This window comes from Schistocerca nitens, chromosome 8, assembly GCF_023898315.1.
Source record: "Schistocerca nitens isolate TAMUIC-IGC-003100 chromosome 8, iqSchNite1.1, whole genome shotgun sequence".
NCBI classification, from domain to species: Eukaryota; Metazoa; Arthropoda; class Insecta; order Orthoptera; family Acrididae; genus Schistocerca; species Schistocerca nitens.
In genome coordinates, this window is record NC_064621.1 from 341141834 (window position 1) to 341160019 (window position 18186).

General features: G+C 40.5%; 1 protein-coding gene across 1 annotated transcript in view; it reads right to left on the reverse strand.

Annotated features, from left to right (window-relative positions):
* LOC126199142 (thymidine phosphorylase-like) overlaps positions 1-18186 on the reverse strand; it is a 211738-nt gene that overhangs the window by 73030 nt on the left and 120522 nt on the right. Inside the window, exon 3 of the mRNA XM_049935898.1 lies at positions 87-167. Coding sequence (XP_049791855.1) covers positions 87-167 — 81 coding nt within the window. The remainder of the gene's footprint in view (positions 1-86; positions 168-18186) is intronic.

The window sequence follows — 18186 nt, forward strand, 5'->3', positions numbered from 1 at the left end:
AAATAATATGAAACCAGGTAATAGAGCTTTCTCAGTTTTAATGTTTTATAACACAAAATTAAGAACATCAATATTTCCTGTTATACCTGATTCAATCATTGAAGTAGTTAGACTAATTGTTTCTTTCTTTGTAAGACCCTTCAGATATATTGCCATTAGCATTGCACCTGAAATCAAAATGAAAGTAATGTCAAAGAACATATAAGTTATCAAAAGTAAGTGCAGAAATATTTAGAAACTCACTACCATAATAAGAACGAAATGGCATGCAATTTAAAATTAAAAAATGATACATTTTGTCATGTACCAGCTTCAATGCACAGGAATACACATCTCCCAGTGCTACAATAAGCAAACTGGAAGATGCTTCAGAAAACAACACTTATAATACACTCCTGGAAATTGAAATAAGAACACCGTGAATTCATTGTCCCAGGAAGGGGAAACTTTATTGACACATTCCTGGGGTCAGATACATCACATGATCACACTGACAGAACCACAGGCACATAGACACAGGCAACAGAGCATGCACAATGTCGGCACTAGTACAGTGTATATCCACCTTTCGCAGCAATGCAGGCTGCTATTCTCCCATGGAGACGATCGTAGAGATGCTGGATGTAGTCCTGTGGAACGGCTTGCCATGCCATTTCCACCTGGCGCCTCAGTTGGACCAGCGTTCGTGCTGGACGTGCAGACCGCGTGAGACGACGCTTCATCCAGTCCCAAACATGCTCAATGGGGGACAGATCCGGAGATCTTGCTGGCCAGGGTAGTTGACTTACACCTTCTAGAGCACGTTGGGTGGCACGGGATACATGCGGACGTGCATTGTCCTGTTGGAACAGCAAGTTCCCTTGCCGGTCTAGGAATGGTACAACGATGGGTTCGATGACGGTTTGGATGTACCGTGCACTATTCAGTGTCCCCTCGACGATCACCAGTGGTGTACGGCCAGTGTAGGAGATCGCTCCCCACACCATGATGCCGGGTGTTGGCCCTGTGTGCCTCGGTCGTATGCAGTCCTGATTGTGGCGCTCACCTGCACGGCGCCAAACATGCATATGACCATCATTGGCACCAAGGCAGAAGCGACTCTCATCGCTGAAGACGACACGTCTCCATTCGTCCCTCCATTCACGCCTGTCGCGACACCACTGGAGGCGGGCTGCACGATGTTGGGGCATGAGCGGAAGACGGCCTAACGGTGTGCGGGACCGTAGCCCAGCTTCATGGAGACGGTTGCGAATGGTCCTCGCCGATACCCCAGGAGCAACAGTGTCCCTAATTTGCTGGGAAGTGGCGGTGCAGTCCCCTACGGCACTGCGTAGAATCCTACGGTCTTGGCGTGCATCCGTGCGTCGCTGCGGTCCGGTCCCAGGTCGATGGGCACGTGCACCTTCCGCCGACCACTGGCGACAACATCGATGTACTGTGGAGACCTCACGCCCCACGTGTTGAGCAATTCGGCGGTACGTCCACCCGGCCTCCCGCATGCCCACTATACGCCCTCGCTCAAAGTCCATCAACTGCACATACGGTTCACGTCCACGCTGTCGCGGCATGCTACCAGTGTTAAAGACTGCGATGGAGCTCCGTATGCCACGGCAAACTGGCTGACACTGACGGTGGCGGTGCACAAATGCTGCGCAGCTAGCGCCATTCGACGGCCAACACCGCGGTTCCTGGTGTGTCCGCTGTGCCGTGCGTGTGATCATTGCTTGTACAGCCCTCTCGCAGTGTCCGGAGCAAGTATGGTGGGTCTGACACACCGGTGTCAATGTGTTCTTTTTTCCATTTCCAGGAGTGTATTTTCAGATATTGTAGAATTGTGATTGCATATTGAATACAAACACATACCAGCCAGTGAGAGACTAACTAAAATGCCACCCATAATTTTTTAGTAATTTATGAAATTCATTTGTTAACACATCTTGCCATATAAATATCACTCATGGTGACACATGGAAGACTATTACTTATCTTCTTATCACGGAGCCACTATTGAACATCATACTATGAAAATAAATAAGTAACGTCTGCATGCCCCATCTGAAGAAAACTGTTTTATGGGAATAAAAAAATCTTACCAAAATTGACAGGTTGCAGTTTTCTGTATTTAGACCAACTGGCAAAAAAAAAAAAAACAAGACAAACGATGTTTAATTACCTATTTAATCAAAGTGGAGCACAATGCCTACGTTTTGAGATAGGGTATGTTATTGGAATTGCTTTGCAAGCAAACAATGAAGTATAAATTGTTTACTGTACTAACATTACTTGTTGTTTTCTGCATAACCTGAAAAGTACAATACTGGATGTGAGGCAATAATGTATTCCTCACTCTTGTAGCAATTATTATTGTTTTTTGTATTGTCCCCCTTTCAATCACACATGCTTGCCTTACCTAATTGTAACTTTCTTTTGTGTATAACAGTATTATGAGAAGGAAAGTTGCTACTCACCATATAGTGGAGATGTTGAGTTGCAGATAGGCATAACAAAAAGACTTCCACAATTAAAGCTTTTGGCCATTGGCCTTTGTCAACAATAGAAACACATACACATGAACACACACTCATACACATGCAACTCACACACACAACTGCAGTTTCAGGCAACTGAAACCACACTGTGAGCAGCAGCACCAGTGCATGATGGGTGTGGTGACTGGGTGGGGGTAATGAGGAGGCCAGGGCTGGGACGGGGAGGGATAGTATGGTGGGGGTGATGGACAGTGAAGTGCTGCAGGTTAGGTGGAGGATAGGGAAGACATGGATAGAGGGGGGGGGGGGGGGTAGTAGTGGAAAAAGAGATAAATAAAAGACTGGGTGTGGTGGTGGAATGATGGCTGTGTAGTGTTGGAATGGGAACAGGGAAGGGGCTGGATGGGTGAGGACAGTGACTAACGAAGGATGTGAAGGACGGAAAGTTACCACCTGTGCAATTCAGAAAAGCTGGTGTTGTTGGGAAGGATCCTTGCACTCTTGCACAGTGTGCTTTCAGCTGCCAGAGGCTGCAGTCATGTGCATGTGAGTTGTGTGTGTGTGTTTGTGAGACTGTCATCTATTTTCGACAAAGGCCTGGATGACCAAAAGCTTATATTGTGACAGTCTTTTTAGGGAAATAATAAGTTGTTCAACTCTTCCTGGAAAGTGCTCTCTTGATATTCAAATAGTAAACCTGTCCATGCTGAACAATGTCTCTCTTGCAATGTCTGTCAACTGAGTTTGTTGGGGATCTATGTAACTCTCTCATGCTGACTAAATGATACTGCAGCAAACAACACTGCTCTTCATGATATCTTCTCTATTTCTTCTATAATTCCTATCTGATAGGGATCCCATACCAATGAACAATACTCAAGAATCATTCAAACTAATGCCTTGTTTCAGTTCTTCCAAGGATGAGTTATGTTTCCTTAAGATTGTTCCTATGAATCTCAGTCTGGCATCTGCTTTTCCTACTATTTGTTTTAATGGGTCATGCCACTTGTTTCTCTGGATAATTACTGCTAGAAATTTTACTGCAAATACTGTTTCCAGCAATTTGTCACCAATAGTGTAACTGTACAGTAGTGAATTTCTTTTCCTATGTATCTGCAATATGTTACATTTATTTACATTCATGGTTAACTGCCACAGCCAGTGCAATTCATCAGTCCTCTGCAGGTCATTCTGCAAATTATGCTGTCTCCTGGCACTGCTACATTCTTATGGACAATCACATCATCTGCAAGCAGTCTTAAAGAGCTTTCAATGCTTTCTACTAGATCATTTATATATGTTATTAATAGTAACAGTCCTATCACACTTCCTGGGGGTACTCTGGAAATCACGTCTACATCTGTCAGTTTCATTCCATTAAGAGTGACTACTTGAGTTCTATCTGCAAGGAAATCTCAAATCCAGTCAGTCACAAATCTGGTCCAATACTTGATAAGTTCAGATTTTTTCACTAACTGGCAGTTCAAGATGGTGTCAATGCCTTCCAGAAGTCAAGTAATATGGCATCAACCTGAGTGCCTTTGTCTGCAGTGCTATGGATCTCATACAGGAACAGAGTGGGCTGAGTTTTGCAAGCACTCTGTTTTCAGAATCCATTTTGGTTTTGATAGAGGAGATTTTTGTTCTTCAAAAATATCATAATTCTGGAGCATAAAACATTGTTCCATAATTCTGCAACAGATTGATGCCAATGATATAGTTCTATAATTATGTGCATCTGTCCTCCTCGAAAACAGGAATGATGTACATTATTTTCAAGTTGCTAGGTACCCTCTGTTGCTCCACTGTTCTACGACAAACTACTGATAGAAGATGAGCAAGTTCTTTTGCATAATTTTTGTAGATTCTTATGGGTTCTCATATGGCCCTGATGCCATTCCACAACTAAGTGATTGTAGATGCTTTTCTATTCTGTGATTGACTATCTCAATATCTGCCATTTTGACATTCATACAGTGGTAGACAGGAAGGATCAAGCTACGATCTTACATGGTGAAAAAGTTTTGGAAGACCGAATTCAGTATTTCAGCCTTCTCTCTGTTAACATCAATTTCAGTGCCGGTATGGTCACTGAGTGAATGAATAGAGCATTTAAAACTGCCTACTGATTTTACATAGGACCAAAATGTCTTACGGTTTTATCTCAGATTGGTTGACAGAATTTTACTTTCAAAGACACTGAATGCTTCTCTCATTGCTCTCTTTACACTCATTGTGGTTTCATTCAGCTTTTATTTGTCAATTAGATTTTGACTTCTCTAGAATCTGTGATGAAGCTCTCTTTGTATACAGTACGTAGCAGTTTTCTAATACAGCTGTTAAACCATGGTGGGTCTTTCCCATGACTTAAGACCTTGCCCAGAACATAATCGACTAAGGCTTGTTGAATGATGGTTTAGAATTTTTTCCATTTGTGCTCCTCATCTTTGTTCTCATCACCAAATATTTGATGGTGACTACTCACATACTCTGCAGTTTGTATCCTGTCACTCTTGCTAAGCAAAAATATCATTCTAGCCTTTCTGAATAATCCTTGTAAGACCCGTACTCATAGATGCTATCACAGCCTTATGATCACTGATGCCTTTCTTTACCAGTACATTAACTGACTCAGTGAGTTCATGTCTATTTGTTGTTAGGAGGTCTAAGACATTACCTTCATGAGTTGGTTCTTTAACTATCTGCTTGAAGTAATTTTTGGACAAGATATTCAGAATAATGTCACGTGAACCCCTGGCACCAGTTTTGATAATGTGACTCTACCAATCTATACCTGGCGAGTCAAAGTAACCCTCCAGCACAACAACATGACCAGGTAAATTATTAACAATATGTTACAAGATCTCTCTGAAGCACTCTACCACTAAAGTTCCTGAGCCAGACAATCAATAAAATCATTTGATTACCATTTTTCACTGACCTTTGATGCTTAACTTCAACCAGATTAATTCATGTTCCAAATCCATGATAACCTCACTAGAGTTTATCAAATTCGTTACTGCAATAAATAGACCACCACCACTGGCAGCTAACCTGTCCTCACAATAAACATTCCAGGCTGGAATTAGGATTTCATTGATATTCACTTCCAGTTTCAAACAACTTCCTGTTCCTAATACTATCTGGGCATAATAACCTTCAATAAGCAATACTAATTCAGAGAATGTTCCTTGGAAGCTCCTGTTGTTGTTGTGGTCTTCAGTCCTGAGACTGGTTTGATGCAGCTCTCCATGCTACTCTATCCTGTGCAAGATTCTTCATCTCCCAGTACCTACTGCAACCTACATCCTTCTGAATCTGCTTAGTGTATTGATCTCTTGGTCTCCCTCTACGATTTTTACCCTCCACGCTGCCCTCCAATGCTAAATTTGTGATCCCTTGATGCCTCAAAACATGTCCTACCAACCGATCCCTTCTTCTGGTCAAGTTGTGCCACAAACTTCTCTTCTCCCCAATCCTATTCAATACCTCCTCATTAGTTACGTGATCTACCCACCTTATCTTCAGCATTCTTCTGTAGCACCACATTTCGAAAGCTTCTATTCTCTTCTTGTCCAAACTGGTTTTCGTCCATGTTTCACTTCCATACATGGCTACACTCCATACAAATACTTTCAGAAACGACTTCCTGACACTTAAATCTATACTCGATGTTAACAAATTTCTCTTCTTGAGAAACGCTTTCCTTGCCATTGCCAGTCTACATTTTATATCCTCTCTACTTTGACCATCATCAGTTATTTTACTCCCTAAATAGCAAAACTCCTTTACTACTTTAAGTGTCTCATTTCCTAATCTAATTCCCTCAGCATCACCCAACTTAATTTGACTACATTCCATTATCCTCGTTTTGCTTTTGTTGATGTTCATCTTATATCCTCCTTTCAAGACACTGTCCATTCCGTTCAACTGCTCTTCCAAGTCCTTTGCTGTCTCTGACAGAATTACAATGTCATCGGCGAACCTCAAAGTTTTTACTTCTTCTCCATGAATTTTAATACCTACTCCGAATTTTTCTTTTGTTTCCTTTACTGCTTGCTCAATATACAGATTGAATAACATCGGGGAGAGGCCACAACCCTGTCTCACTCCTTTCCCAACCACTGCTTCCCTTTCATGCCCCTCGACTCTTATAACTGCCATCTGGTTTCTGTACAAATTGTAAATACCCTTTCGCTCCCTGTATTTTACCCCTGCCACCTTCAGAATTTGAAAGAGAGTATTCCAGTTAACGTTGTCAAAAGCTTTCTCTAAGCCTACAAATGCTAGCAACGTAGGTTTGCCTTTCCTTAATCTTTCTTCTAAGGTAAGTCGTAAGGTCAGTATTGCCTCACGTGTTCCAATATTTCTACGGAATCCAAACTGATCTTCCCCGAGGTTGGCTTTTACTAGTTTTTCCATTTGTCTGTAAAGAATTCGTGTTAGTATTTTGCAGCTGTGACTTATTAAACTGATAGTTCGGTAATTTTCACATCTGTCAACACCTGCTTTCTTTGGTATTGGAATTATTATATTCTTCTTGAAGTCTGTGGGTATTTCGCCTGTCTCATACATCTTGCTCACCAGATGGTAGAGTTTTGTCATGACTGGCTCTCCCAAGGCCATCAGTAGTTCTAAAGGAATGTTGTCTACTCCCGGGGCCTTGTTTCGACTCAGGTCTTTCAGTGCTCTGTCAAACTCTTCACGCAGTATCTTATCTCCCATTTCATCTTCATCTACATCCTCTTCCATTTCCATAATATTGTCCTCAAGTACATCACCCTTGTATAAACCCTCTATATACTCCTTCCACCTTTCTGCCTTCCCTTCTTTGCTTAGAACTGGGTTGCCATCTGAGCTCTTGATATTCATACAAGTGGTTCTCTTCTCTCCAAAGGTCTCTTTAATTTTCCTGTAGGCAGTATCTATCTTACCCCTAGTGAGACAAGCCTCTACATCCTTACATTTGTCCTCTAGCCATCCCTGCTTAGCCATTTTGCACTTTCTGTCGATCTCATTTTTGAGACGTTTGTATTCCTTTTTGCCTGCTTCATTTACTGCATTTTTATATTTTCTCCTTTCATCAATTAAATTCAATATTTCTTCTGTTACCCAAGGATTTCTATTAGCCCTCATTTTTTTACCTACTTGATCCTCTGCTGCCTTCACTACTTCATTCCTCAGAGCTACCCATTCTTCTTCTACTGTATTTCTTTCCCCCATTCCTGTCAATTGTTCCTTTATGCTCTCCTTGAAACTCTCTACAAACTCTGTTTCTTTCAGTTTGTCCAGGTCCCATCTCCTTAAATTCCCACCTTTTTGCAGTTTCTTCAGTTTCAATCTGCAGTTCATAACCAGAATCCACATCTGCCCCTGGAAATGTCTTACAATTTAAAACCTGGTTCCTAAATCTCTGTCTTACCATTATATAATCTATCTGATACCTATTAGTATCTCCAGGATTCTTCCAGGTATACAACCTTCTTTTATGATTCTTGAACCAAGTGTTAGCTATGATTAAGTTATGCTCTGTGTAAAATTCTACAAGGCGGCTTCCTCTTTCATTTCTTCCCCCCAATCCATATTCACCTACTATGTTTCCTTCTCTCCCTTTTCCTACTGACGAAATCCAGTCACCCATGACTATTAAATTTTCGTCTCCCTTCACTACCTGAATAATTTCTTTTATCTCGTCATACATTTCATCAATTTCTTCATCATCTGCAGAGCTAGTTGGCATATAAACTTGTACTAATGTAGCAGGCATGGGTTTTGTGTCTATCTTGGCCACAATAATGCGTTCACTATGCTGTTTGTAGTAGCTAACCCGCACTCCTATTTTTTTATTCATTATTAAACCTACACCTGCATTACCCCTATTTGATTTTGTATTTATAACCCTGTAATCACCTGACCAAAAGTCTTGTTCCTCCTGCCACCGAACTTCACTAATTCCCACTATATCTAACTTTAACCTATCCATTTCCATTTTTAAATTTTCTAACCTACCTGCCCGATTAAGGGATCTGACATTCCACGCTCCGATCCGTAGAATGCCAGTTTTCTTTCTCCTGATAACGACGTCCTCTTGAGTAGTCCCCGCCCGGAGGTCCGAATGGGGGACTATTTTACCTCCGGAATATTTTACCCAAGAGGATGCCATCATCATTTAATCATACAGTAAAGCTGCATGTCCTCGGGAAAAATTACGGCTGTAGTTTCCCCTTGCTTTCAGCCGTTCGCAGTACCAGCACAGCAAGGCCGTTTTGGTTAATGTTACAAGGCCAGATCAGTCAATCATCCAGACTGTTGCCCCTGCAACTACTGAAAAGGCTGCTGCCCCTCATCAGCTATAGTTCGATAATTTTCACACCTGTCAGCACCTGCTTTCTTTGGGATTGGAATTATTATATTCTTCTTAAAGTCTGAGTGTATTTCGCCTGTCTCATACATCTTGCTCGCCAGATGGCAGAGTTCTGTCATGATTGGCTCTCCCAAGGCTATCAGTAGTTCTAATGGAATGTTGTCTACTCCCGGGGCCTTGTTTTGACTTAGGTCTTTCACTGCTCTGTCAAATTCTTCACACAGTATCTCCCATTTCATTTTCATGTACATCCTCTTACATTTCCATAATATTGCCCTGAACTACATCGTCCTTATATAGACCCTCTATGTACTCCTTCCACCTTTCTGCTTTCCCTTCTTTACGGAGTAATTGGTTCTACATCTGAGCTCTTGATATTCATATTGGTGGTTCTCTTTTCTGCAAAGGTCTCTTTAATTTTCCTGTAGGAAGTATCTAACTTACCCCTAGTGATATATGCCTCTACATTCTTGCATTTGTCCTCTAGCCCTCCCTACTTAGCCATTTTGCACTTCCTGTCAGTCTCATTTTCAAGACATTGGTATTCCTTTTCATCTACTTCGCTTACCGTATTTTTATGTTTTCTCCTTTCATCAATTAAATTTAATTTCTCTTCTGTTACCCAAGGATTTATACTAGCCCTCTTCTTTTTCCCTGCTTAATTCTCTCTTGCATTCACTATTCATCTCTCAAAGCTATCCATTCTTCTTCTACAGTATTTCTTTCCCCTGTTCATGTCAGTTGTTCTCTAATGCTCTCGCTGAAACTCTGTACAACCTCTGTTTCTTTCAGTTTATCCAGGTCCCATTTCCTTAAATTCCTACTTTTTTGCAGTTCCTTCAGTTTTAATCTACAGTTCATAACCAATAAATTCTTGTAGGAATCAACATCTGCCCCTGGAAATGTCTTACAGTTTAAAACCTGGTTCCTAAATCTCTGTTGTACCATTATATAATCTATCTGGAACCTTCCAGTGTCCCAGGTCTCTTCCACATATATAACTTTCTTTCATGATTCTTAAGTCAAGTGTTAGCTACGATTAGTTCATGCTCTGTACAAAATTCTACCAGGCAGTTTCCTCTTTCATTCCTTATCCCCAGTCCATATTCACCTACTATTTTCCCTTCTCTATTGCTGAGTCACAGAGAAGCACAACAAAAACATTTTTACACTTTCTCATAATATTGTTACATTCCATCCTGGATTTTCAATTGTTTGATTTATAGAATTTGTAATGACTTTAGAACAAGGATATATTTAATGTGTTGTTTTATAAGTATGGTGAAGGGACGGCTTTGGCAGTTCTTACATGGGGGAAAGATCAGATTACTATGGCTATGATCTTGGCTTCAATATATTTCACATATGTACCTTTAAAAGTGCTCGTATTTGATGTTGTTTTGTAGAAACTAATTCTTTAACATATGACTGAAACACCCATTCAACAACAATTTTGTAGACAACTTTTGCATAATCTATTCCATAGCTTAATGACCAAAATGTGCATAAATTACCATCTCTGACTGAGTAGTGAATGTTTGTTTCGTTTTATTTTCAAATACATTTAATTTTTATTTATATGATATTTAATTTATATAACTTACTGAATTACTGAATTTCATGTTCCCTTCACTCTCATCTCTTCACAGCTGCTTCTGCTCACACAGAAGTTTGCTTTTTCATATAACTTGTGAAAGAACACGTGGAAGAAAGTCCACAGAAATTTATCAAGGGGGATGGCAAGACTAAAATTGCCATTTTCTATATAAATGAGTTGGTCAGTTTAGAGACGTGTCATGCAAGGATAACTAAATTTTATAGTTGTCACCAATACTCCACTTTACAGTGGGGAGGGGGTGGTGGGTTAGGCACAGCTTGCTTCACCCATCCTCTCACACCCTTTTTGTAAACATCTCAGTTTCTTCTCATTTAAGAACTTCTGTCAATTTAGAATTGTTTATTGTTGCCCCTATTGTTGATACAAAACTTTAAATATTTTGTATGTAGTTTCTCAGTTCGTCAGAGTTTATTTCTGATATATTTGTATTACGTGTAATTTTGAAAAACAAAATACCATCAGTCTCTCTGCTGTTTAGTGAAGTGAAACCCTCCAATCCTTCCTCCCAGGCTAGAACTCAGAAGTGGAAGTCCATATGCCATTCTACTAGTGCAGACACAAATCACCATTCTCCAATCAAAACAAACGAAGTTTACCTGTAGCTGGCCTGGAAGGCTGCTCACATTTTCTGCTCATGGTAACAATCTGTGATAAGCCTATCAGAAATCCTGACAGCCTTCCAAGACACCGCAACCTTTCACAAGCTTCCCTCTATACTTGACTAAACAAACCACTTATATGTCAAATATAAATCATAATCAACTCTAAATACTCTTCCTATCATTGTGCCACCTGTCTAGCTTAGCCACTCTACACTGGTGTGCAAAAGTGGGACATGACCTGCTAATGACTGGTTTCAATCATACCTAGCAGATAGGGCACAAAGAGCAGAGATAACACATACTTCAAACAGATCTAAACATTTAGTAAAACACTTATCAGAACCAAAATACATTAATATAGGGGTTCCACAATGTAGCATATCAGGACCAATAATATTCCTGACATACATCAGTGACTTTCCCAGTAGTGTTACTCATGGTGAAAAAATTCACTTCACTGATGACAGCAATATTATAGTCAGTGAGAAAACAAGAGAACTCCTTGCAGAGAAAGCAAATGAAACTCTCAAGGAAGTTTACGATTGGTCACTAAGCAATAAAGTGAAACTGAACAGAAAGAAAACTAATGCCATGAATTTCAGTTCAAAGGGAGAAAATGACAATGTTAAATTAAATGTAGATCGCACCTCTATAGACTGTGTAACAAATGCAAAATTTCTAGGAATGAATATTGATTATCACTTGAAGTGGTGTGAACACACAAAGGTACTTGCAAACAGAATGTCATCAGCATGTTATGGGCTTAGAATCCTATAATCAGTGTATAACATGCAGTGTCTTTTAGTTACGTACTATTCATATATACTCTCAGTTCTTAGCTATGGCATTCTTTTGTGGGGAACAAATGCACAAAATATGAACACAATTTTCAAACTTCTGAATAGATCCATAAGAATAATAATTCACTGTAAGGATCTGTTCAAAACACTGGGGAATTTAACTGCTCTGTGTGAATAGATTAAGTGTTTTACTAAATGTTTAGATCTGTTTGAAGTATGTGTTATCTCTGCTCTTTGTGCCCTATCTGCTAGGTATGATTGAAACCAGTCATTAGCAGGTCATGTCCCACTTTTGCACACCAGTGTAGAGTGGCTAAGCTAGACAGGTGGCACAATGCTAGGAAGAGTATTTAGAGTTGATTATGATTTATATTTGACATATAAGTGGTTTGTTTAGTCAAGTATAGAGGGAAGCTTGTGAAAGGTTGCGGTGTCTTGGAAGGCTGTCAGGATTTCTGATAGGCTTATCACAGATTGTTACCATGAGCAGAAAATGTGAGCAGCCTTCCAGGCCAGCTACAGGTAAACTTTGTTTGTTTTGATTGGAGAATGGTGATTTGTGTCTGCACTAGTAGAATGGCATATGGACTTCCACTTCTGAGTTCTAGCCTGGGAGGAAGGATTGGAGGGTTTCACTTCACTAAACAGCAGAGAGACTGATGGTATTTTGTTTTTCAAAATTACACGTAATACAAATATATCAGAAATAAACTCTGACGAACTGAGAAACTACATACAAAATATTTAAAGTTTTGTATCAACAATAGGGGCAACAATAAACAATTCTAAATTGACAGAAGTTCTTAAATGAGAAGAAACTAAGATGTTTACAAAAAGGGTGTGAGAGGATGGGTGAAGCAAGCTGTGCCTAACCCACCACCCCCTCCCCACTGTAAAGTGGAGTATTGGTGACAACTATAAAATTTAGTTATCCTTGCATGACACGTCTCTAACACATGCCACTTCCTCGTGCAATTGAGCTTTTTAAATGGAACAATGCCTATTGACATTAACAAACTAAAAGTAGTGAAATTTGAATGTCAATGATGTTTGCTGGAGGATTCTAGTACGAGTCGTTTATGAGATATTGTGTTTTGAAAAGTTTCCACACCGACACTTTTTTGTGCCATTCAACCTACTAGGTGCTAGGTACAATGTTTTTATATTTACTTACAGTGTGTTTGTGTGTTCCCTGAGTGTATTGCAATTTGCTAGTCACTTAGTGTATTACAGTCCAAGCAATAGGTCCTGAGTAAATGTTGGTAATTGCCAGTGCACAAAAAGTCAACATACTCATGGTGTGTGGAGAGTGTAGGAGGAATGCAGTTCGTTCTTGTGTGATGTATGCAGATGGATATTCCAATAGATGTCAACCATCTCAGCAACTATTTATCAACCTCTTCAACCAGTTATGTGAATGTAGTAGTGTAACACGTAGACAAAGTGACGGAAGGAAACAAGTAACAGAAGAGCAGGAAATTAATGTTCTTGCTGCTGTTGCAGTCGATATGCATGTTCCGCTCAATTGCACGAGGAAGTGGCATGTGTTAGGAAAGTGTCCTACGCATTCTCCAGCGACATTGATTTCATCCCTGTCCAATCTCTCTCCATTAAGAGATGTGCGGAAACAATTATGAGAATCCTGTTAACTTCTGTATTTGGGCATTAAGACAGTATACTACAGATGTATCATGTCTCCTGTTTAGTGACGAAGCCATATTTACAAATCCACATTTACAAATTATGGCCAGGTAAACTGGCAAAACATGCACTACTGGTCTGTTGTAACCACTTTGTCTTCGTCAGATGGAACGTCAGCATCCATGGAGTGTACACGTGTGGTGTGTTATAGTGAAATATTAGCTAATAGGCGCGTTTTTCATAGACGGAATAAACACTCAACCTCCTAACAAAACATCTTCAGTGGATGCAAGAGATGTTCCTCTGCAGACTAGTAGGATCTGTGGTACCAACATGATGACTGTCCAGCCCATAGTCCACGAGGTACTACAGCATGTCTTCACTAATTTTTCCCAAATCATTGGATTGGACACAGAGGATCCGTACCTTGGCTAGCCCATTCCCCACATTCGACGCCTGTTGACTTCTTCCTGTGGGGAAAACTGAAAGATGCTCTCTACAAGGACGTACCAAATACATCCGATGATGTGCAACGACGTATTACTGCAGCCTGCTCGGACAGCTCCGCTGAAATGCTAGCACATATGCAGCAGTCGTTCCATACTAGACTGGTAGCGTGAACACAACCTGGTCAACTTTCTCGTTACTGGTCAGAATCTACATAACCAGTGCATGCATTGGTGTTGTTCTTTAGTGTGTACTTGCACAGGTTCTGTACAAGTGTCGGTGCGCGGAATTTTCAAACAACGATAATCTTGTAAACAACTCGCATTGTAATCCGTTCATCATAAGAATAAACCTGATGTAAACATTGCACTATGTATTCTTCCGCGTTTTCTGGAACCTCAGTGGGTTTCCGTTTCACGTGGGACTGCAGCGAAGCTGTCTCGAGTACTGTACGATAATAAGGGTACGTTTTGTGCTGTGCGTTACGCGCACATCGACTTAGCGATAATACGGGACAACAGCTTTACCGGCGCATTTAACTTGGGCAGCACCGGCAGGCCAGCTGGTACAGCTAGCCTGCAGTGACGTGGCCAGCTGCAGTTCACACGTAAAAGCACACGAGCAGAAGAGTAATACAGCTTCGAATGTCATTTAATTTTTAAGGAGAATGAAATAATACACTGCAAATCTCCCACAATACGCTCCTTAGACGACTAGATGAAAATCGCAACACGTTATCGCTTTTAGCTACCGTACTATTGTAATTAAAAACAAGAATGATGATGAAAGTTCCTGACTTAACCTCAGCGTAATTTTTCTGCATAAGCTGTGTGTAGCGTAAGAGAGTATTGAATTATTTCACCGTACAGTTAAATATTGAAGCCAGTGAAGGTATTAATTACAGTCAGTCGTCTGGTAATCTCTTAGCTCCTTACTTATCCGAATCCGAGAAATACATGTCAGCTCTGGAAGTGTCACTTGCTACCTTGATAACGAGCCTACCAACTACAGAATCCACGAAGCCGACCAGGCGCAGCATTTTCTCTTCTTCTTTTATGACGAGCCGTTCGATATTCCTTCAGCGTTCGGCAGTGACGTGTGAAAAAGGTGCGTGCATTAGTTCCAGTACGTCTGGCGGCTTCGTTATTTCTCGGGCCAAATCCTGCAGCATGGCTCTAGATCGGTTCTGTTGGGTGCATATTTGTAATGGTACAGTAGCAAATGTAAAAATGCAGCATTTGCATTATGTGCTCGGTGCTGTGAAAACGATTGTTTTTCATGTTTCTACGACACATATCTACGTCTGTGGTATAAAACGATTGACATGGTCCAAATAAAGAGGATTTGGTTTTTCATTTTTGCCTTAAAAAACTTAACTATGTTTTCTTAATTTAAACAACGTTTATGAACAGTGTTTCATAAAACATTGACAATTAAGAATTTGTATTTGAAATGGAAACAGGAATTTCGCGTCCAGTATGTAATTAGAAACAAGACGACGTGCATTATTCATAAAAAAATGATGATGAGTTTTATAATTACGAGATGTAGGTATTTCAAATTGAACAAGAAAAAAAATAGCATCGGGGAGATTAGAAACACCGCTCTAACAACCATAGTCATATTGCAATTGGCTACAGACTGCGCTACGCGTTCCTTGCAGGTTTTTTTATCAACTGCAGTAATATACAACAATGGTAAAACTTCAAAGCCGATGTTTTCTGTAAATTTATGAAAAACATTAAGAAGAAACTATTTCTCGGCACTTTGTAACCTTGTTCTACACGCGCTTTTCACTCAGAACAGGAAGCAGCCTCAACAATTTTCATACTGCGTATTAATAGCGCGACAATCAGAGCACAACGCTGCAGAGGCTGTGACTGAACACGATTTTTTAAATAAAAACTACGTAACTAAAGAGTGATTAAGAAAAACGTTGATGGCTGTTAATACATCAGACTATCTTAAAGTTTCATTTAACGTAACTTAGTGATACGATACCTAATACATAAATCGGACCTACTTCCAAGAGCGTAACAACCCCAGCGTATGTGTGTTGCGGATTCTGACCAATCATCGCGTTTATTCTTATAATGAACGGATTATAGAATGCTGCAACCACCACTGACATTCTGATTTACCCTACGTTTACTTTGTTAATGTCGACAGGAATTGTTCCAATTGAAAAAAAATGTATGTTTGCACAAATGGTTCAAATGGCTCTGAGCACTATGGGAATCAACTGCTGAGGTCATAAGTCCCCTAGAACTTAGAACTACTTAAACCTAACTAACCTAAGGACATCACACACATCCATGCCCGAGGCAGGATTCGAACCTGCGACCGTAGCGGTCGCGTGGTTCCGGACTGTAGCTATGTTTGCACATAAAGTACTTTCTATGTATTATTACAATCTGTTTATTGGCTAACAATACGAGCCTTGAATACCACACCAGTCTGTGAAAAACGCACATCAATAGCACTTTCCATTTCCACAATATTTGCAGCGCAAGCGTTAGGTGATTCACCCACTATAGAGGGGCTATAGAGGGAAGGTTTAGTATATCTACTAGTAAACCCACATTTCTTTATCATGTTCGTGCCTGCGCTGAGAATTGTGTTTCTCGCTAAGGTGCGGTCGAATTCAAACTCCGTAGGCTATTTTAACATACTGATCCTTTATTGTGAATGTGGCATAACACATTCCTTTAAACCAACGAGGTCACATAAAATAATTTTACCCCAAATTAATCACAATTTATGAGATATCCCATTTGTTTAGAAAACTCTCTCGTTGAGTGGTCACACAAAATTGTATTGACGTATGTGCGTTGCACGTGCCTGATTTGTAATATGAGGGTCACTCCAAAAGAAATTCACACTATTTTTGTAAAAATACAGTTTTCATTCTGCATGTGTGAAAGTTTTATAGTGTGTAGATACATCCTTCCCGCTTGTTTTCAAACTTAGTCCAACCTGTTCCCATAAGTGACGCCATCACAGCATGTCTTCAAGATGGCTGCTACACTTGACGTTCGTCAGAAGCAACGTGCTTTCATAGAATTCCTGTTCTGTGAAAACGAGACAATGGGAAACATCCACAAGAGGTTGAAAAAGGTGTATGGAAATGCTGCTGTCGATCGCATTACAGTTAGTCGGCGGGCAAGCAGGTTACGCGATGAAAGCGGGCACGGAAATATTGAGGATTGTCCTCGCAGCGGGCCTCGTACTGCATACACTCCAGACAATGTGCAGAGAGTTAACGAACTGGTGACTGCTGAGAGACGCATCACAGTGAACGAACTGTCACGCTACCTTGGGATAGAGGAAGGAAGTGTTTGCAGAATACTGAAAGTGTTGGCACTAAAAAGGTTTGTGCCAGGTTGGTTCCCAGGATGTTGACAGTGGCTCACAAAGAAACAAGAAAAACAGTATGCAGCGAACTTTTGGAACAGTACGAGAATGGTGGAGATGAATTTCTTGGAAGAACTGTGACAGGTGATGAAACATGGCTCCATCATTTTTCACTAGAGATGAAGAGGCAATCAATAGAGTGCCATCATACAAATTCACCCAAGAAAAAAAAAATTAAAAACCACATCTTCTGCTAGAAAAGTTATGGCTACGGTGTTTTTCGATTCCGAAGGACTCTTGCTTCTGGACATCATGCCAAGTGGAACCACCATAAATTCTGATGTATATGTGACGACACTGAAGAAACTTCAAGCTCGACTGAGTCGTGTTCGACCACATCGGCAAAAGTAGGATGTTTTGCTGTTGCACGACAATGCACAGCCACATGTCAGTCAAAAATCCATGGAAGCGATCACAAAACGCAGTGAACAACACTGAAACACCCGTCTTACAGTCCTGACCTGGCTCCATGTGACTATCGTCTCTTTGGGAAACTGAAAGACTCTCTTCGTGGAATAAGGTTTGAAGATGATGACTCCCTTGTGCACGCTGCCAAACAGTGGCTCCAACAGGTTGGTCCAGAATTTTACCGTGCAGGTATACAGGCGCTGGTTCCAAGATGGCGTAAGGCAGTTGAGAGAGATGAAAATTATGTGGAGAAATGAAAATATTGTTCCTAAAGGATGTGTCTACACACTGTAAAACTTTCAAACATGTAGAATAAAAGATGGATTAAAAAAATGGTGTGCAGTTCTTTTGGAGTGACCCTCATACATCATAAATTTTCTGGTATGATGACTGGCAGAGTCGA